Genomic DNA, 22,224 nt, shown 5'->3' with positions numbered 1-22,224 from the left:
AAGAGAAAACATTTTTCAAATGGGCTTCAATAATAACCTTTTACTGTTATAACAACACATGGAAGAGCACGGCAGTACATCCAGGGCCGAATTCATCATCCATTACTATAGGCTATGACAGGGATTTATCCACAAATTGTTGTGGAGATAAACTGTCATAAGACTGGATTCATGCACTGATAATGCTCCTTTTTATCACTCTACTGGATTTTTATATCACCTCTAATTGATATTTTAAGTTTGGTGTCATTTTTTTGGAGTTGTTTTGGCATTTAATTCCCGCCCCCACCCCAAACCATTATAAATTCTTTAGTTTTTATATAGTAAAGTACATTAAGGCATTCCAAAGAAAGTGAAAGACCTTATTCCTAATGCTTTTTTGCTTAAGCTTATTACATGGATGGTTGAGATAATAGATAGGCCCACAGGGTGGTTCTTCCTTGCCTTTTATAGACAGTGGGTGCATTTACACATTGCCATATGGCAACATTGCTACGGTGCTGTGCTTTAGTACTTCCAAAAGGAAGTACTAAAGCATGGTGTAGTATGGGCTGTTACTGTGCCGTACACACGGCATACAGGTAAATTTCCCAGCTACATTGCCATGGTGGCACACTATACTCGAGGAGCACACTGCTGTGGCATTGTAGCTGGCGATCAAATGTAGACCCATGCGACTGCTATGCTGCCGTAGCGTGCCATACAGTGACAGAGTGCATCGTTGTGTCACTGTAGGGCAATGTGTAGACATACCCAGAGTCTTTCAATAGGTTTAATATAAAAGATTGGAAGGAAAAGGATTGGCTCTTGCAGGCTATGAGCCAAATTCAGAAGTGTTGTAAAAGATTATGTGAGTTAGACACTGGTAACTTGAACATAAGTGAGTACAAGCCATCTCAAAGAGCCAAAAGAAAGGCAGTTTGTCAATGGAAGATACTAACAGGTGTAGTAGTAGTAGAGCAGTAGTACTAAAGCATTTTGGTTTAAAAGCAACACAAACCCAGTCTGTTTTCCATGCACACCCTTCTACATACCTTCACATGAAACTTTCAATTTAGTCCTACTGGCATAACTCAAATCTGTGGTCACGAGTTGCTGAGTGTTTTCTGGGTTATTGCTTGTAGCTGTGTTGGTCTAAGGATATAGGCAGACAAGGGGTGCAGACAGAAGTGCAGCTCCCAGCTGTAACTCAGAACGATTTCTGCAAACTGTTCTGAGTTACAATGATACCCCAGGCCAAACAGAAGTTCATTGCTGGTTCCAGGGGGGAGGGAAATCTAGCTGCCAGCCCAGAGCCTGCAACCAGGTTCCCATAGCAATAGCCAGGGCTCTCTGCCAGTGTTTGCTGTGTTCAGAATGGGAGTGGGGAAAGGCAGCAGAGAGAGCTTGTTTTTGGGGCTCCCCAGCTGGTGCTGAAGGATGGGGTGGGTGAATTGGAGTCCCCTTCTTCCCCCACCTTGGGAGGGGCTGCAATACACCCACTCCACCCTCCAGGGGAGGGCTGAAAAACTCCCAGACTGAACTCCTTCCACTCCCTTTCCCCCTCCCATTCTAAAAACAGTGACAGGCAGGGAGCTCTTCAGACACAAGTTACAAAAGATGCCACATTTTGTAACAGCTTTATCTGATACATCATGCAATGAAGGGTCAGATTTTCACTCAATAGTCATTTTTTAAACTATCTGCAGCTGTACACTTGTGTTTGGTCACACCTATAAACTGCTTTCTTCTGGCCAGTCCAGGCAAAGATTGTCACCTCTGTCTGCACCCAAGGTTATTTGGGTAAATGTGATATCTTTTATCAGATGAACTGAACAGTTGGAAAGATTGTTCTTTACAAGCTTTAGGGCACAAGCTTCAGGCACAGGGAAAGCCTGCTGGTGTTTGTCTACTCTGTGTCTAACACCAGCAGACTCTCCCTCTGCCTGAAGAAGCGTGCTTTTGCCTGAAAGCTTGTAAAGAACAATTTTTTCAACTATTCAGGTGGTTTGATAAAAGATATCACATTTACCCAAACAACCTTATCTGACTCGTTTTGTGAATGGAAGGAGGGGTTAAAAAAAGAAGTATGGTATGAGATAGTCTGGTAATCATCAGTTTTGTGGTTGCTTGGACCTAAACTGTTACTTTGACCATTGTTTTGCCATAATGCAGAGACAGTGCAGTTAATGATGAATTCTGCTGTAAGACAGAAGAAAGCATGCTCCACCCCTCCTACTGAAGCTATGTCAATGCAGCAAAGAATTTAAGATCTGTTGGCACAGAAAGCAAAAGAGCACAAGCCCAAACAGGGAGATGGGAGATGTGGCTTTCATCTCCTCATGCTGAGAAGACATTTGAACCTGGGGCTTTGTAGTGAGTGTCCTAACTACCGGACTATGAATAAAAGCAGGATACCTTTGCTTCCTTCAGCTGTCTTTGTGTGCATCACAATCCAAGAATGCCAAGAGAATTGACTAATTTATGGGTCCTGATGACATTTAGGTATGAGCTAAGTAACTCATTCCTTAGCAAGATTAAGACTGAGGTCTTAGAGCTGAGATTCTGGTAGAAGGGAGGCATGAGTAATTATTTCTGTAGATTAAATCTTGCTCTGTGGACCAGCTAGTTTGAGTGATGAAGTATTCATTGATAATCATACCACAGAATCAGTAAAAATGTGGGGCTGAGAAGGATGTCAAGAGATCATGTAACCCATTTTTGTGTTCTGAGGAAGTATCTCATATACTTAAGAGCATCCCTGATGTATGCTCATCTATTTTGTTCTTAAAAATTTCCAGTGAAAAAGTTTCCACAACCCCTCCACGTAGAGCTGTGTGGGTTAAAGTGATTATGATGCATATTCTTTCATGCTCCCTCTTTTAGTTTTATTTTACTGTCATTGGGAATCTGACCCCAAATCTTTACACAAAGGGTCAGATTCTGTCCTCTGTTCTCTTGTTAAGTGGTCATGGAGTAGCTACAATAAAATCATATGGGGCTGCTTGACGAGTCAGATATTTCTCAACCTAAGGAAAAGTGGCAGCATTTGGCCCATGACTATTTAAACATACCCATTCATACTTAAGGCTTTGATTCACCAAGACACCCCAGAACATGCCTAACTTGAAGGAGCTGACAAGTTTCATTTGATGTCATGGTACTACTCACACTTGCTTGACTGTGCTTAAGTATGCTGCCGAAATAGAGCCTAAGTACAGGATGACAGAAACGTGGTGATGCTGACTGATGAAAAAGCCAACTAATAAAAATGCCAAGAATGGCTAAACAATCCTGAGGTTAGGCTTTGTCAAGTTATAATACTATACACTGCAATCCTATAATTACTTACGAATCCACGTGGTTTTCAAAGGAGAGGAGGATTGGAAAAGGTGATGTCTTAAATGCACATTCAGCAATTGCTTCTATGACTTCCTAAAGAATTAGAACACAGGTGAGTCACACAACCTTGTAGCTAACGTAAATGCATTCTGGTTTCTGATTTAACTTATCTACCTGCAAAGCAAACGTAAGAGACCTGAGTGCCTTTCAAAACCCTGGCCAGATCTTTTATTCAAAGCAACCTGAAAGCTTATTTTTAAAATGACAGAGTAGCCTCAAGAGTTACATTACTCCAGGAACATTTTGGTGCCCGTCTGTGAATGAAAAAATAGCTTAAACATAATTTTGTCTTTGCAGGAAACAATGCCACTCCTAAAGCTATGCCTTTCATGGACTATTTTGCATAATTAAAATAATTCGTGTTCTGTTTGGCAAGCTTGTTGTATTTTTTGAGCAGCATTTTTTTTTTGAGGGGTAAAAGCCTTAGTTACTCTGATCCACAACTTTCAGTATCCCTTTTTTTTGATGTGGGAAATCCCTCCAAGGTATAAAAATGAAAGATTTCTTCATTCAGTTTTAGCAACCTACTGTGTAATAATCATCAAACATCAGTTCAGAAACTGGATTGTTTATAAAAGCTGGTTTTCAACTTTGACTGAATAAGCAATAGTACGTGAACACCGGGGATCCCGGTTTTCCACGATAAAAAAATTGCAAATTCTGACAGAAACCTCAAAATTCGTGATTAAAATGAAAAGCCCTCATTCCCTCCCCCTACAAACCCCTGGCCCTGCTTGTGTCCTGCACTTCCCCCCCATAGCCCCCACAGCTCTGCTGGTGCCCCTTGCCCCCCACCCACAGCCCCCTGCCCCCCCAGACCTGCCAGAGGGGGCCCCCAACTACCAGGGCTATGGGGCCAGGAACCTGGGTCTGCAGCCACCTGCCCCTGGCAGGAGGTGGTGGCTGCTGCAGCGAAACAGAGCCCAGCTCCCCCCTCCTGTGCCTGGCTGCCTGTGGCAGGCTCGGGTGGGGGGGGCAGTTCCCTGCCACTATGCCCCCTTCTGGTGTGGGGTTCGGGGTGGGTGCAGGCTGCCCACTGCAGGCTCAGGCTCCTGCCATGCTGCCCTCCCCTGCATGCAGGGGGCACATCAGCAGGGTGGCACAGAGCTTGCAGCAGCAAACAGCTTCCCCACAAAACCCTGCTCTGCTCCACAGTGCTGGGTCTCACCTGCTGGGCCGCAAGGTGGGAGCACCAGCTCATGCCCAGCCCCGCCCCATGCACAGATCTGGGGGGGGTCACAGATCCCCCTGTCCACCCAGGAGTGCATGTAGCAGCAGGGAGCTGGCCCCTCTCCCCCACACGAGCCACCTGTGCCCCTCTCCCACTCCCCGCAGGGGCCCTGTGGCCATGCATTGCAGCCCTGGGCTGCAAGCCGAATGCAACACCCACTCAGGCAGCATCCCCAGCCCCAACCCTGCTCAACTTCCTCCCTCCCTAGGGGGACCTCAAATCCCTGCCCCCACTTACCTGTGCGAGCGACCCTCCAGGCTCCTTGGCAGCTATGTGTATATACATGCACATTATGCTCCCTTCCTTACCACCCTCCTCCCATTTCCTCTCTGCCCTTTGCAGCCTGGAACTCTGCCAGCCTGCAGAGAGCTGTTTGCAAAATGGAAACAGCAGGTTTCTCTAGTAAAATTAAAAATCCACATTTTCCTGTAAAGGATAAAAATCTCTGGTTTTCTCTATTTTACACACACACACACACACACACACACACACACACACACACACACACACACACACACACACACGTAATCATTTTATGACACTAATTTCAGCTGTAGGCTCATTATACCCTGTAGTAAAATACTTATTGTTAGAAATTATTTACATTTCCCTCTTGGGTTACATGCTTGTTTCACACCAGCATTGGAATTTTTTTCACATGCACTGTTGCCAACCTTTGGTATTTAAGCAAAAATTATGAGTTAGGCCCTTGTAAAATCATGAGATCAGTTTTAAAATAATATTTTAAAAACTGTATTTGGATTACTGTTTGTTTGTTTTCTGGCTTGTGAACTTTTCAGGGTTATATTTTAAAGCTAATTTTTGCAACCATCATGTTTAGAAATGTACTCCTTTTTCCACCAAATTGATATATTTTGGTGTGTTCATATGATAGCCAAGTCTAGGCTTGAAGAAAAATATCCAGTACAGAAAGATTTGGCAACATCAACTATAATTCAGTCTTTACAGTTTTTGTATTATTTCATATCTATGTTGTCTGGAGAAGATCCTCGCCTGGCCTAGGAACAGACATTATACATAAACCAGGTCAGTGATCAGAAACTGGTTTAAACCTGTAACAGAACAGATGTTCAGTGTACATAAACCAGTCTGAAAATGGCTGAAACTGGTTTGAGATAAACCTGGTTCAATGTAGAATCAGACTTAACTGACTTGGGTCAAACCAGTTTATGCAATATCTGTCCCAGACCCCTTGCTGGTTTAAGTTAAGCCAGACACCCCAAGCATCCCAGCATGCTCTCTGGGCTGGGCAGGGCTTTCTGCTCCACAGAAGAGCTGGCCCCTCCCCTCTGCTCCCTGGCAGCAACTCTTGCAGAGATTTGCAGGCTGCTCTTCCCCCTCCCCCTCACCACTCCCTGCTATGCAGGAATTCCCCCCTCCCCTCTGCTTTGCTGAGAGGTATCTGTGTATTAGCTAGCAGACCACATGCTGGCTCTGGTCCGTGCTGTGACAAGGCTTAGACTAACCTGCAAAGACTGAATCAATTCAGGCTCAGGCTTTTTGACTGTCTGTCCCTAGCCCTGAAGTTGAGAGAGCTAGGAAACTGGTTCCTTATCTAGGTGGCTATAAATATATGCTCACTCATGCACACATGTGTACGATATGGTGACACTGTGTGTTAAAGAACAACCATCTAGAATTTTTAACTGCCTCATGTCGACTCTATAAATCCATTTCTACCAGGATTATTTTTAATTTTCCAAACTCTGAGCAGCATCAAAAGCCAAAACTTTATTTTTTTTCTTTTCTTCTGTAAGTAATTTCCCAGTTGAGAGCCTAGCATGGGGTTGGCCATATCAAGCAGTAGCATCATGGTTATTTTTATTTACAGAATTAAAATCACTAAGTAAATCAATATTCAGTAATCACATCTAGTCTGATAATAGATAACCATCAGCAAATGTATTCATGCAATTTATTTATTTATGCAATTTACATGCTGACCTTTCCAACAAAGGTTCACAGCAGCTTAAGAGCAAGAGAAACAGAACAACTTAAAAGGGCAAATAGAAAAAATAAAACAAAATAAAACAAAACAAAGCAGAGACCCACCAGACAACATCTCAGCCTAGTTTTGCCTGCTAAATGACTGCCCAAATAGAAAGGTATTGCCGCATTTCTGAAAGATGTTCAGTCTTGTGCTCTGGAGAGCTTCAAGAGGGAGTTCCAGAGCTGAGGATTGACTGCTGAGAATGACCTCCTATACCTTTTCATCAAAGGACTTGACATATGGATAGTACCTGCAGGACATTGCCCTTGGCTGACTTTAGGGATCATGACAGGGCATAGGGAAGAATCCCTTAAGTATGTAGGGCTCAGGCTGTTTAGGGACTTATAAGTCAAGAGTAGTACCTTGAAATGCACCAAAAAAGCTGTTGGGAGTCAGTGCAGACATTGGAGGACTGGAGTTTTGCACTCCTCATGACCTATCTCCATCAGAAGGTGGGCTACTGTATTATGCACCAGTTGCAGTTTCTGGACAGTTTTCAAGGGCAGCCCTATGTAGAGTACACTACAGTAGTCTAATGTTAAGGTTATGAAGGTGTGGATGATGGTGGCCAGAGCAGACTCTAAAATCAGTCCTCCACAAGTCAAGTGGTCTACCCACCAATGTCAACATCCACATCCACTATATGTCCAATGACATATATTATGCTATTGGACAGCACAAAATACTTCCTTTTGATGGTGTTGATATATCACCAAATAGTTTTGTCACCTTAAATTTGGCACTCTGTTGGATTTATGACAGGAGTTTAAGTGATGTTGGAGCACTTGAAAGTCAGTGGAATTTATACTTGTAAGTCAGTAGGCTCATTTGGACAATCCCTCACCAATATAAGAACAATATGACCTACCAAAAAAGGGCAAACCATCTTTAGAGATTCTAAGAGTTATTCATTACTTTTTTTGGTCTAATTTATCACCCTCAAAACTGAACCACAATTGTACCTGTAAACACAATAAAAACACACATTTTTCAAGCCCTCAGCTGTACTGCATGGAGCTAAATGCTATTTTGTAGTAGATTCTGACAGTCTGCAGGAGCCTGTGACTCATGTTCAGGTAAAGAGCATGTGTTAGCCTTTTAACACCTGCTAGGGACTGAGAGCTCAGTTCTACTCTCAGATCTACACAGCAATACTAAACCTGGATAGTAGTGGGAGTTCTGTGTATGTGAAGGGAGCAGAATATTGCAGTAAAGCACTTCCCTTAGGCATCTGAGGCAGGTTTTATCCTCTAGTTATGGACAAGTTCCATACAGTCATTTTAAAGTGTCGATATTCTCAACTACAACTTAACTGTTTAATACTGACTACAGGAGGAGGCATCAGCTCTATAAGGGTAAAAAGTGTGAATGGTTCTTCTGTATGGTCAAAATCTGTAGATGAGAGACAAGGAAATGGGGTAAATGAAGTGATGTCCCATTTCAAGGTTGTCCTGGGTCTTCATATTTATACCATGATCATCTTCAATGAGTAAAAGATAAAAGGTAGAAGGGAAACTAAGATGCAAGCTTTGCCACAACAGGAGTCAGACTCACTTGAAGTGATCCTCCAAAATACCCTATAAAAGTAATACATACACAGAAAGCACATTCTGATTTTGAGGAGAGAAAACATGTTTGGTTTTGTTGTACAGTCATACACCTCTGCAGTTCTAAGCAGCACATAGAAACCTCACAAATTCCTCCAAATCAAGAGGTGAGGTTAAAAAAAAGCAAAAGAATGAAGTTCTTTCATGGTGAGTTTATATTATTCCTGAAGCTGAGAAAATCTATTTGAGTCAGTATCAACTGGCAGACTGAGCAAAAAAGCATTGCATGTCATAGACATGCCAAAAGAGTGAACTGATTAATGACTCAGCACTCAAGAGCCAGAGTCAGTGATCATTCAGAATTGATTCACACACCATTGACGTGCTATTTCACTGCCACTTTGTTCATTCCAAGTCAAGCAGCATACACTTTAGAAAGGAAGAAAAGCAGCAAGAAATAAATTAAAAACAAAGAAACAATATGAACCTCCACCTTCGGAGTGACTGAAAGTTTGTTTTAGATTCAGAATTTCCTTTTCAGATCCAGGGCTGGATTAACTCATAGGCAAACTAGGCACATACCTAGGGCCCTAAGCGAAGAAGGGGCCCAGTTGTACTTAATTTGCTGCAGCAGTGCCACTGCCATGCTGCTGCAGTGCTGCCCGGCTCCTTTTCCTTTCTAGGGATACATGCTGCAGCTCCAAGCCCTGGCAGCGGCTGCTGCCCTATGCAAAGCAACTAGGTGCCTAGTGTGTTTGCCTAGGGCCCGCTAAAGGGTTAATCTGACCCTGTTCATATCAGTCATACTCCAGTGGTACAGAGACTGAGCTGTATCACAGAATGGGCTAAACTTCCAACGATTTTGGACTTCCTTCTCCAGGAGGCTAAGGCACTTTTATAGGGTCAGGTAGCAGGTTGCTTTATGCTTTTACACGTGGCTGAAAAAATGTTGAGAACAATTTTATTTAATAAAACATCTTTTAGGAACCAAACTCTACACATACCAGTATCAACAAGTTTTTTGCCAATTTAATGGGAGAGTTAGTAGTAATAGTGCAAAAGGATTATATTTTATATTTTCCTGGGAATATATCAATTGGAGCGGAGTTCAAGAAAAACATGGTAAGTATGGAACAGCAGACACGTTGTTGTGTCCACTATGTTTATCTTTAAGAAATTACTATCTAGACAAAAATACACTTGTGCCTCAGAGTAGAAGACATAAAATTTGTAGTTGGAAAAGTAGTAGGACCTGTCACTTGTTCTATTATGATATTTCACAGAAGGATGTTTTTCCCCCCATAAGCCTTCTGCATATAAGTAAGCCTAGAAAGGTAGTCTCATGGAAAAAGAAATACCTAAAATATATAGAAATATCTTTTTTGGAAGTCAAAAATTCTACCTGGATGCAACATTTTAAGCTGAGTACTGTTACTGCTGACTATCTAATGTAGACAAAAAACAAAAGACAGAAACAGCCTACAGATCAAATGCACAATGAAGACTCACAGCTATATACTGTTATTTCCTTGAATCCAAATCAGTATTGGGAGGGGGCAGGGGAAAAGAGTCTCATCTTGGACTCCAGTACTGGCTGGGGAAGGCAGCAGCTCAGTTCTGGCAATGCACTCAGGGCAAAAGCTGGAGATGAACTGCTGCCTGCCCTGGCAGAAATAGCGTTTTTGGTGGGAAAAGGGCACGCAGCCAGAGGGCGCATAGGGGAGACCATGGGGTGGGGGTGTAGGGGAACCTATAGTCTGCTCTTCCCCTTACCCTCTGTGCCTATGCCTACCCCTCCTACCCTCTGCCCCCCACTGAGGCTTCGCCCCACCCACTGCTCCACTCCCCACAGCATCCCCCCCTGACCTTATGCTCCAGCTCTGGTCCTTCCAGTCCTGAGCTGGCCTGGCAGGGAGCTGCCACTGCTTCTTCCTAGCCAGGCTGGGCTGGGGCCAGGCCTGGGCTGCCACTTCTGCTGACTATCCCAGGGGAGCAGAGCTGCAGCAGAAGATAAGGTAGGGTGGGGGCCTGGAGTGTGGGATTCAGGGAGTGGGGGGCAGGAAAAGGCATAGAGGGGCAGGAGGCAGGGTGGGCATGTGGCAGGGGGGCAGGCACAGGTGGACAAGGTCTGGCCCCTTGCATCACACCACTGCTTTCCCCACCACAGCAGTTGCTTCTACTGCCCCGAATGGGAAAGTTGTATCCATTAGAGTTAACTTTTAAATTTTTTATTATTATTGCTACAAATGCTCAGGTCCAATTGATAATCTTAATATCTCACTTACCTGGATGGAGGGGCCCACTGTTCTCTGCTAACTTGAATTTACAGCTGAATTAATTTCTTCAACTGTGTTTGTGGTCTCACTACTTTCTAAGCTCTGGTATTTTTAGTTTCCTGCTTTCCCTATTTATTCCCTGTTTCCTAAGCCATGTGGTACCAGAGACCAAGGCATCCAGAGCCATGGGACTAAGGAGTACACCTAAAGCACCACTCAAAGCATTGGTATTTTGGCAGCTCTTGGGATCCTGAAGGGGAGGAGGCCTATTTTTTAAGTTTGTGTGGGCTCTGAGCCCACTAAACAGCAATTTATCCTGCAGCCTTGTCAGGGCAAAGGCAGGAGTAGTATTGAACGCCATGGAAAGGAGAGAAAACCCATGGCCGCAAACTTGGGTAGGAGAAAACTGCCTCTTTTGGTATCGAAATCTTCACTCATCTTTCCTTGTTTGGACCCATTTCATCACAATGCAGGTCCCAGCTTTCCAGATTCTGGCATGTAAAGGATTTTCTTGAGCATCTTCTCACTTGTACTAAGGAATGGGACAATATCCCCTCTATCTTCTAACAATCCTACTGGCTCCTGTTCACCTCAAGATCCAATTCCCATTCATCTCCATGTGCATAAAATTAGCTGAGGACTCCATGTTTGTCTTCCTGCTTTGTCTGAAACACAGCACTGGCCTCTTCTCTGTCCTGAAGTGTCCTCCACTTAGAGGAACCTGGAACAGGCGGAGGCCTCCTGGGTCATTCAGCCCAATACACTGGCCCTGCAGGCAACTACCCTATACAGTCCCTTTCCTGACTTCATGATCATTGGTGACCTTTTACTCTTCAGGACCAGAACATTTCAACAGCCTTTCCCTCCTCAGTTTCAACAGCTCTCTATCTATTTTCAATGTCATCTGAAGACATCTCTTTGCCCCTCAAGTCTTTTTCCTTCCACCTTCACTTTACTATATTCCCTGGAGAAATGTACTTAAGTTTGTAAAGCATTCTGGATGCATTTTCCACAAAAAGAAACTATACCAGCTAGAGTGACACTGTACTGTATTATCATACCTTGAAGGAAATTTCAGTTGTCATGGTGAATCCATGTGTAATGACCGGCTCTTCTTCTGCTGTGCGTCCTTTCCAGCAATCCAGCTCCACACAGCGGCAGCCTGACAAAAGCACTTGGCGATACATCTCTACTGAGGAGTTACCAGCCAGCTGTCCAGCTGTGACAAAATAACATGAACAGGTAACAAGGGAACTCATTCGAGGCTTATGGAGCCAGTACAAAGAATCTAATAATAATTAGAGTTAACAGCAGATTTTACCCTCTGGTGACAAGCAAGCTGTCAAAGGCATGTAAAAAGCTTGAGAATTTAATGAAAATGAGTTAAGCCAAGTCAACGAGGTTGTCTGGATTCTGCTCTTAGTTATACTGTGGCAAACAAAGACAGACTTCATTGAAACCAACAGGTGCAAAACAACAGGGAAATGCAGAATCAAGACAGTTAAAATAACAGTATAGCCAGTGTCACCCAATATTACTCTCCATTCTGTGAAATGTTTGCCTAAAATGATAAGACTGTTAAATGTGTACTTTGACAGCAGCAAGATTTTTCATAATTGCAGGACTATAAAAAAAGCTCTGCTGTTTTTGCTGTTCTCGAAGAGTAATGTCTAACTTCCTAAAATAGCTTGAATGTTATACTTTAATAAGTAGCTCTTTCAACCATCTGAAGTCTAAGGGATGCTATACCTTTTGAGCCACACAAGAGCTGAAGGACACCTAATAAAACCAGAACAGCAAAAAACATGTTTTGTCATAGCACATATGACATTTCCATACAATATAAAATCAACTGCTGTACAGTTGCTCTGCCATCTCCCAAATCAGTAGTTAACATGCTAATCCTTATACTGAACTGGTCAGTTAAACTTCCTGATATGATATTGCACTAAGAGGTGCAATGATATTGTCCATTTTCGATAATAACATGTTGCAAATTAAATAGACAAGCAACCAAAACCCAACTTTTGTCAAACAAGGAGACTTTTGGTAGATATCTTCCCCCCATGATTTAAATCAAGGGTAGTAAAGTATCCTGTGCTTTGTGATAGATCCAGGACACTTGGCTCTGTAGGCTGGATCCACAGGGCAAGCAGCAGGTCCAGTAGAAGAAACAGTGGGGCAAGCAGCTGCAGGCCAAATCACTGCTTACTACCACGGAGGTGATACAACTGCAGAGGTGGCAAGGCAAGTGGTTACAGGGCGAGCCAAGCTGTATCAACACAGTCCTTGTTTCCTATTAACAGACACGGTCAACAGGACTCCTACATTCTGTAGCAGGCCCTGTCCCTTGCTAGCCAGGCCCTCAAATAGCCTGGCCCACGAGTAGCCCAGTGGGCTGGATGGAGAAGCTCTGCAGGCTGGATCTGGCCCGTGGGCCATATGCTTGACACCCCTGACTTAAATCAAATGTTCCTGATCATGAAAGATGCTGAACTTACAGGCATAGGAATCTTCAATTTTTCTGACAGGTTCAGCATCAGTAATGGTAGTAAAGACTTTTTGTGACAAAGCCATAAAGATATCAAAAGAATTGTTCAGAGCTAGCTTCAAAGAATGTGATTCCAATTCTTGCCCTACTACACACTTGCTGTATGACATGAGCTAGCTTTCTGCTTTCTGTATGGATCTGTAAAATGGGAATAGAACTTCCCTAACTTTACAAGGGTACTGAGAGGATAAAGAGTGATGGAAGCTCCGATCATATAGAACTGGGGACATATAAATACCTTAAATAGATTGCTATATACTATACTTGTAGATTAATGTACTTCTATTCTGTTACTATTTCTATAGTCATCCAGCTTTTTTCTGCGAACTAAGCACTTCCACTAGTTCCACTAAATTTAGACTTCTATTTTTTCTTTATTTTTACTGTATTTTCAATTCACATTAAAATTAACTAAAGGACCTTTTTGCAAATGCTTATTTAAGGCTTGTCTTTGATATAGTGAATCAAAGACGGAACCACCAAAGCACTAAGTACTGGCAAACCTCTGAAATCAACAGGAATTTTTGCTTCACTGACAGCAGAACTAGACCAAAGCTGAGTGCTTTTGGAAATCCTATCCTGAGAATTCAGCAAAGGTGTTTACATGCAGCTGATTCCTCTCACTTCTTTTTTTGTTTGTTCCTCTATTTTCTTTTCTAATCTACTTTTCTATCCTGTTTTCTTCAATGTTTTCCACTTTGATCCTTTAGCATATGCTTTCAGGTGCAGATAGCTACACAAACAGATAATCTTACTTGAAAACATCTTTTGTGTGCAACCACACCATTCATGGTGCACAGTTATCTATTTTCCTGGAAAAATACATAACCAGCTCAAGCACACATTAATTAGCAGCACACATGCATTTTAAGGGTCTGTTTTTGATCTATATTTGGGATGGACTAGATAACCTCTGGAGGTCCTTTCCAGTCTTACCTCTCTATGATTAACTGAAAAGCTGTATGTCTTTATAGAACTGTTTCCCTTTATGCTGTCTTTGTTTTTCCTCAAAGCATACTGGATTTTGATTAACACTCAGTACTGTATTTCTGAGGAGACTACTGTCCATCATCTACAGGTTTGTAGCAAACATTTTAGACCTAAGAAATCCTTGACCTTCTAAGACTCTAACTAAATCATCACATGCACTACTTGCTCTATGACACTTTTTCATGCTGTGTTGTTAGTAAGATTCACCTCTCTTCGAAAGGATCACAGCTCAGGGCAAGAGGATGTTCATGCTTTGTGAACAGTCAGTCCTCAGCTGGACTGTCATCAGATTACAAAATGGTACCAAAATGGTATTGACGTCTAATTTTTCTGAGATACAGAATACAGACAATATTCCATTAAGGACTTCAATGTACATTATTTAGGACACTGATGGTATTTGAATCTGCATCTACTACAAATTATTCTTTTCAACAAAGTATTAGAAAGCATCCTAATATCAAACACCAATGGTAATACTTCAAAATACCATACAATATATCACAATTTAATAATAAAAACTGAAATTATTAGACATTCTTTTCCTCAATACACACAGTATCTAGTGTAGCATTATAGTACTCTAGCTGTTTCTGTACTACATTGGGCAAGGGAGAGCATATTTTGAAAAACCTACATTTCTGAACTCACTGGATGTAAACTGGAATAGTTCAAGGTCAATGGAGCTATCTGGATTTTGCCAGCCACGATTCTGACCCACTGTCTTCAGGAATGGGCAGATATCCTTCTACTTGTAATGACCAATTTTGTCTACAAATAGCATAGCTTATTGAACATGCACTCAGACCTTCCAAATTTGGGCTACTGATAATGGAGAAGCCACACACTTGTACTTTCTCCCCACACCATAGGCATGTAAAATGTTACACATGTATTTTTTCAACTGCACGACTAAACTGGTAAATACCCAAGAGTCATATACAAACTGGGTATTGCACACATGGGTCAGGCACCTAAGAATGCAAACTTTAAGCTGTATTTATTCAAGTTGAAAATACGATGCATACTGCATGAGGTGACATCTAAACCAAATATTTTAGGAACACCTTTGGAATATGCAGTCTTTCTTATCTGTATTCAATGAGCTGAAACAAATTCAGATTTAACTACATTTTAAGTTTTGTTTTAATGGAAGACTGACTCAAATGTGAAATCCAGAGTTAGATTTCAAAAGCCTCAAAGTGTCTACTTTTCAAAGCTGGGGTTTTGCATCAACCCTTTAAAACACAGCAGAAATAAGTTAAACTATGTTTTTTGATGACCACTTTCTTTATTCTCCTTCCTGCATCAGCTATTTCTTATGGTGTGGAAAGCTAGCTTAGGGAGAAGGCATGGAGAACTTCTTCCCCAAGTGCCATGGTCTCTTAAAAAAGTGCCAGGGAAAATCAGGTGGCATTCCTGCTTGCTTGAAGTTATGGTAGGTAAGTTGGGCAGGAACCCAATGCCATTGAGTTAATGGGAGTTTTTCTGGTGATCTCAATGGGGTCACATGTTAGAGACTGGCTACTATTTTTGAAGTAGTAAACTTAGAGCACATTTCCCCTCCTAAGTGACTCTGCCTTGCACAGGAAGACAGAATTAGAGTCCAAAACACAATGTATTCTTTTCCTTTGTGTACTGAGGCTACAAGTATAGATGTGACTTCTTGGGCACGATATTATTCCATCCATTAAGCACCATGTAGTTTGTTCCCTGTTCAAATGCTGGGAAACAGTTAACACAGAAGGTGGATAGGTTTTCCTCCTGCTTGCTGTTTTCTGCGACTTAGTTGATAACACCAAATTATGGGGAAGTGCGGTCACTCTAGAGGATAAGCTGGCAATTCAGGCTGACCTAGACAGGCTTGCAAGGTGGGCAGATCAAAACCTGATGGTATTCAACACACGGTGCTCAATGCAAGGTGCTCCACGTTGGGAGAAAAAACCCATCATACTTATAAGCTCAACCGTGCTACACTCACTAGCACCATGACCAAAAGGGACTTGGGGGTCATGATCAACTACAAGATGAAAATGAGCTACCAGTGCAAAGCTGCAGCTAGCAAAGCAAATAAAACTCTGGCTTGCATCTACCGATGCACCTCAAGCAAGACCCAAGAAGTCATCCTCCTGCTTTACTCAGCCTTGATGAGGCTGCAGCTGGAGTACTGCATCAAATTCTGGACTCCACACTCCACTTGGGGGTCATGACAGACCACAAGATGAATATGAGCCACCAATGTGATGCTGCAGCTGGCAAAGCTAACAAACCCTGGCTTGCATCTACCAATGCATCTCAAGCAAGACCCAAGAAGTCATCCTCCCACTTTACTAGGCCTTGGTGAGGCCAGAGAGGGAATACTGCATCCAGTTCTGGGCTCCACACTTTAGATGTGGAGAAGCTTGAGACAGTCCAGAGGAGAGCCACACACATGATTAGAGGACAAGAGAACAGGCCTTATGAGGAGAGGCTGAGAGACATGGGACTGTTCAGCCTGGAGAAGCAAAGGCTCAGGGGTGACTTGGTGGAAGCCTATAAGTATATAAGTGGTGTGCATCGGGAACTGGGAAAACATTAGTTCACTAGGGCACCCAAAGGAAGACAAGATCTAACAGTCACAAACTGTGGCAAGACCATTTTAGGCTGGACATAAGGAAAAACTTCTTTACCATCTGAGTCTCCAGAGTCTGGAATAGACTCCCCCCAGAATTGGCACAAGTACCTACTCTGAATGCCTTTATGAAAATCTTGGATGCTTATCTTGCTGGGGTCATCTGACCCCAGCTGACTTCCTTCCCCTTGGGCAGAAGGCTGGACCCAATGATCTTGTGAGGTCCCTTCTAGCCCTAATGGCTATGAAATGCAGGAGTGTGGCACAGATACAGAATGGTGGCAATACAGGAGGAGAGAATGACTTTCTTTTGGGGAGCACTACTTGGTATTTCCTATGAGCTTTATCAAGAGATGCTTGGTGGCACTGTACCATGAATGGAAGCAATGGATACTGGAGGAGTAGAAGTTCCTGAGGTATATTTTGCTATTTGTTAAATAGCATTAAACTGTGCTCTGCTCAGCTTCATGTCCTGAACTGTTTTTTTTCCCTCCCCTCTAACAGGCAAAAAGGCAGATGGCAAAATACATATAAAGGTTAAGTAAGTGTGTGATAATGATCAGGATAGATGGAGATCATTATTCCATGGCTCTCAGTGTTGCAGGAGAGCTGCTCCAGCATCACTTCCCACTGTGACAACAGCAATAACCTCAGGCAATGCTGATGAGAAATCAGTCACAAAGCAAAGCTGCAAATTACAGGTTGAAAGAGTAAGATAAAAAAAGAAAAAGAGAAAAAAAAACGAAAAAAAACCAGTGGTGAAAATGACATTTCTTTAAGTCAGACTAGAATCACTGGAAATCATTTCTTTCTTGGTAGGGTTTACCTTCATTCTTAAAACTTACATTTCCCTAAGGAAAAAAAAAGTAAGCCTCTAAATAAATAATCAGGACTTGATGTACTGCCAAGGGTTTCTACTAAAGGCTAGGAAAATGATCATTATAATTAAAAATAAATTCAGACTGTGCATATGCTTCTCTTTATGGTGTAATATTACTTCGCTGGGGATGTCATTTTCTTAGCTTAAAAACTAACAGAGGGGTTGATAATTAGTAGTGCAATAAATGTAACCATAACAAAAATGCATTGCTAAACTAAATGGTTTTCCTATCTCCCTAATAATTATTACATGATTGGTTGCTATTGCCATTTGCACCACTCAAATGAGTGCACAGATGTTCCTGAAGCTTTCCTTTGCAATACTTTCAACATGCTCTTGGGCAACTACACAAATGAGATAATTCAGCAGCATTTGTTTTACATGTTAAACTGAACTAAGTGCTTGTTGAATGAATGCAAATGGCAACACGATTGTAACTGGTCTAGCTTGGAATTAAAATCTATGGCTGTCAGCTTTTGTAATGAATCTATAAAATCTAATGATTAAATCCCATTCCAGGCCAGCTGTCTCAGAGTTACTAAGCATGAAGAACCCAATAAGAAGTGGAACATGTGTTTTCTGTCTCTTCTCTCCTCCTGTCTCAACCAAAGTTTGTGTACAACTCAAAAGAAAACTGTATTTTTCTTATCTTGTTTATTACAACATTTCTCCACCTGTGCTACAATTGTCTTATAATTATGCCAAACCCTAAAGTGAAGTCAAATGAACACTGAAAGCTACATTTTCAAGAGCAGCTTCTGAAGTTGCTCACAAATGCCAAGTAATCTGCAGGAGCAGCTTGGAAGGACTTTTTGAGAATCTGGACTAATTTAAACCTGGGGAGGCAAAGTGAAACACAAATGCTAGGAACTGTGCTGAGAAGCTAAGATATGTACTATCAGATCACTTATTGTGCTGAAACATTTACAGTATCTATACAAAATGGGCTGGACATGTGATGTTTCTTCCTTAAAAATTCTGCATTTCTTGGTTGCTGTGCTTTTAAGTTGAACAGTTAGGCTTTCACTGTATGCTGCTCAGCCCTAGTAAAAACCTCCACAAAAATCAAGGGAACTACTACATCTTTTTGTGTACATAAATGAGAGCAGAATGTGGCCCCAGCTTCTGCTGCCTCCCCGCCATGTAGGCCGACACCATAATGTGACAGACCTCCTGCATCTCTCCAACAGCATTCCTATTGAAATGAGATATTCCATGGATCAGGAATTCTGCATGATGTGGCAGGATCCTGATTAAATAAGTTCTACCGCTTACCTACTGGGCCTTTTCCACATTACAGACAACGTGCTTACAAAGAATTGCCATAAAAAAAGGAAGCTGCTTTTGCATAGTCATCTGCAATCTTTCAGAGATCATAATTTTCTGTACTGGAATTTTAACTTTAAAGCAGTCCAGCTGGTTTGGTTCCCCCACCCTCCCAGTTTATAGAAACACAGTTGCTCTTGAACTGAGTTGTTACATGTCAAGTTTTAGCACAAAACACATTTTATGGCCAAGTTATGAATCTCTGAAAAATGGGTGTCAAATGGTACCGAGGACAGATCATTAACTATATAACAGAATCAGTGGGCGCTGTGGAAAGTGCTATGACAAACATATAACAAATCCAAGGAACGACCTCTTGGCCTATTTAGAGGAGGCCACACCACTGAATGTCTGTGTTTGAATTACTGCACACTGGTATTCAGCAGAACTAAAAGCATCAGTTGAGGAATATCTGCAAAATTAACAATATTAAAAAGACCATAAATCAATTGTACTAGTCATATGTTAGCACATATTCTAGCCTTGTTTCCTTGTTTGATATGAAGCAAGGTGATACTAAGATGAAATCCAACACAAGAAAACAACTGCCCAAGTAAGCATGCTCAAACTAAAATTTTTAGTTTTTACATGCTATATTAAAAAATAAACTTGTGAATTTATAATTATTTGCAAAAGGACAAATATTTCCAGTGAAAGTTGTAAGAAATGAAAACCAAAATTTAGACTCCTAAACATTACTATAGAGTAATTAACTTGCTCTTACAGTTTTAAGTGAGTCTAAACCCCATTTATTCTAATGCACGAACAGTCGAAGTCAGGTTCTTAATATAATTTAAGTCAATAAGAGCTTCTATGTGTTCATCCTTTTTCAAATAGTACTGCTCCAGAACATGAGCCTGGATGCTACAGGAAGGCAGCAGACCACAGAATCATAGAAATTTGCTTCTCAAAGGGACTTTATGAGGTCATTTAATTCAACTCCCTGTTCGAGACAGGTCCACCACTGCTTAAATTATCCCAGAAAAATGTTTGCCTAACTTGCACTTAGAAATTTCCAGGCTGGAGATCTACAAACTCCCTAGGTAATCTGTCTGTCCCAGTGCTTAATCATCCTTGTAGTTAGAAAACTCTTCCTAATATCTAATCTTAATCTTCCCTGCTGCAACAGGACATTATTTCTTGCCCTGTCTCCCAGTGGCCACAGATTACAACTGATCACCAGTCTCTTCATAACAACCCTTTTTTGACTGGAACACTGTTATGAAACTCCCCTTCTGTCTTCTTTTCTCTACACTCCATAAATTGAGTTCTTTCTGTATTTCCTCAGAGGTCATGTTTTTTAAACTTTTAATCAGACCTCTTTTCTTCAGTAATACACAGTAAAAGGGTCCAAAGTCATAAAAACTACTTTGGAACCCCCCTCTAATCTCTCCAACCACCACACTCTTAAGCTGAAGTTTCATCTCACAAAAATATTGTGGTTCAGTTTGCTGCAGGCCATCTGAAGTACGTTCAGGGTGGTACTTAACAACCTACTGTTGAAAAACTAATTAATCTATCCAAAGCCATTGTCCCAGTGTGGTCTGGGGCACTAAACAATTAACCATCTCTTTTCCAAATATAGGGCCTGTTTCAGAGCCCATTTTAAGTCAATGGGAATCTTTCCACTGATTTCAATGAGCTTTGGATCAGGTCTTAACTGAACAGTATAACTTCTGACATGCATTCAGTAGGGGACATATCTGTGATGCAGTGAGAATATCAGTCAATATTGGTGCTCTCTCTGCTTTGTAGAATAACAGAGTAGAGGATCATTTATTGTTGTGTGTCTAGAGTACAGTACGAGTGCAAACATGCTGCTAGGTCAGTAAAGCAATAAATCAGACCTTTCTAGTACAGTACCTGTGAGGTAGGTGTTGTGTGAGGAGTTGATAAAATAGTGAGACAGTGGTTGAGACATATCTTCATTCAAATCCAGTTTCTCAGGTGCGACAACGCCATTCTCCTCCCCACTCAGATATCGCATAAATCCATCCACTGATATCTGTCCTGGGAAAACACAGACCCAGGGGAGGCATACATTAATTCTAAGTACAGTATCTTCAGGACATACAAACTTTTTTAGTTGATCCATATTTAGAACATGGCGAATGAGGACCGATATGATAACAATGTTTTCTCTATCTAATTATGAACATATCCTAGTTTTATAATATTTACCATGGTATTCTTATCATAATTACTGCTAAGACTTTGAAATGGTGTGTAGAGATCTAAATACATGACACTAAGTGGAATAAGATTGGGTAATCCATTCATTGCTTTGAAAATGAAGGTATTGTACTCAAGCAAACAGATTACTATACACTGCTTTTGTTCTTCTTCCACTCACTGGAGAGAGAAACTAGGATCAAAATTCCCTGTATATGGTCCAAATATAAAATGTTATACTGTTCTATTTCTTCTGGTCTGCTCATTGTCTTCAAGATCATCTCCATTTACTCCATTTCCTTGGGACCAAAGCAGGGACTAACTTAATTTTATTCTATTTCTATTCAGGCAAATTCCCTTGGACAGCAATGGTAGTTTGCCTGAGCAATGACAGAAGAAAAACAGCATTGCTAGAGGAAATAAACACACTGCTAATCTGAGGGCCAGAAATCCCTTAATTGGATGGATTAAGAACAATTCACAAGAACTGGTAATTCTCTGTATTGTGAATATCATAGAAATAATAGAACACAGGACTGGAATGGACCTTGAAAGGTCCTCTAGCCCTTCTCTTTTCCAAGACTTGTCATAGGGTGACCTGTATCAACTTGCCACAGGATGGTCATTTCACCTTAAGAGGAGTCAACCAGCCTGGCTGAAAAGCTGCAGCTGCAGGAAGGCTAGTAGTGAGGGAGTGGCTCGCTGGGAGGGCTACAGAAAGAGTGCAAATGTGGAAGCAATGGTGAGTTGAACTGCTTAAAGGTCAGGACTGCTGTGAAGGTCAGAGTTATAAGGAACCTCTCCAATTGTCTGGGACAGGATATCATTTGCTTTGTTTAAAGACCCCCTTTATTGCTGGCACTGGCTGAGCCACTGCCCAGGGAGCACAAGCCTGCCTGAAGAAACTCACAAACATGGCAACCCGCTTACACAATTACACTTAAATCATTCCTGACAGCTGTCCAATCTGTTCTTAAAAAAACCCTTTGCTAATGGAGAGTCTCAACTTCACTTAATTATCCTTCAACTATCTTGAAGGTGACAAAGTTTCTTAATGTCTCATCTAAATCTTCCTTGCTGCAGTTTGAGCAGCTTACTACCTGTTCTATCCTAGTGGATAAAACAATGATTTTTTTGCAGCAATCTTTTATGCATCTGATGACTGTTACCACATCTCTCCTTGGTCTTTTTTTCTCCAAGCTAAACCAATCCAGTTATCTAAATTCCTCCACCCCCCCCCCCCCCCCC

The 22,224-nt window shown here is 41.7% G+C and overlaps 1 protein-coding gene across 5 annotated transcripts in view; it reads right to left on the bottom strand.

The window, feature by feature from the left end:
• The window catches only part of PLCB1 (phospholipase C beta 1), a 948,624-nt gene that overhangs the window by 254,405 nt on the left and 671,995 nt on the right, over positions 1-22,224 (bottom strand). For all 5 annotated transcript variants that reach the window (XM_019516220.1, XM_019516217.1, XM_019516218.1 and 2 more), the window contains 3 exons: positions 20,668-20,814; positions 11,508-11,665; positions 3,332-3,414 (listed from right to left, as the gene is read on the bottom strand). In XM_019516220.1, the coding sequence (XP_019371765.1) occupies positions 3,332-3,414; positions 11,508-11,665; positions 20,668-20,814 (388 nt within the window). The remainder of the gene's footprint in view (positions 1-3,331; positions 3,415-11,507; positions 11,666-20,667; positions 20,815-22,224) is intronic.

Source organism: Gavialis gangeticus, unplaced genomic scaffold (assembly GCF_001723915.1).
Source record: "Gavialis gangeticus isolate Ggan-Ray unplaced genomic scaffold, GavGan_comp1, whole genome shotgun sequence".
NCBI lineage: Eukaryota > Metazoa > Chordata > Crocodylia > Gavialidae > Gavialis > Gavialis gangeticus.
Note: the sequence above shows the minus strand (reverse complement) of the source record. Positions and strands in the feature narration are given on the sequence as shown.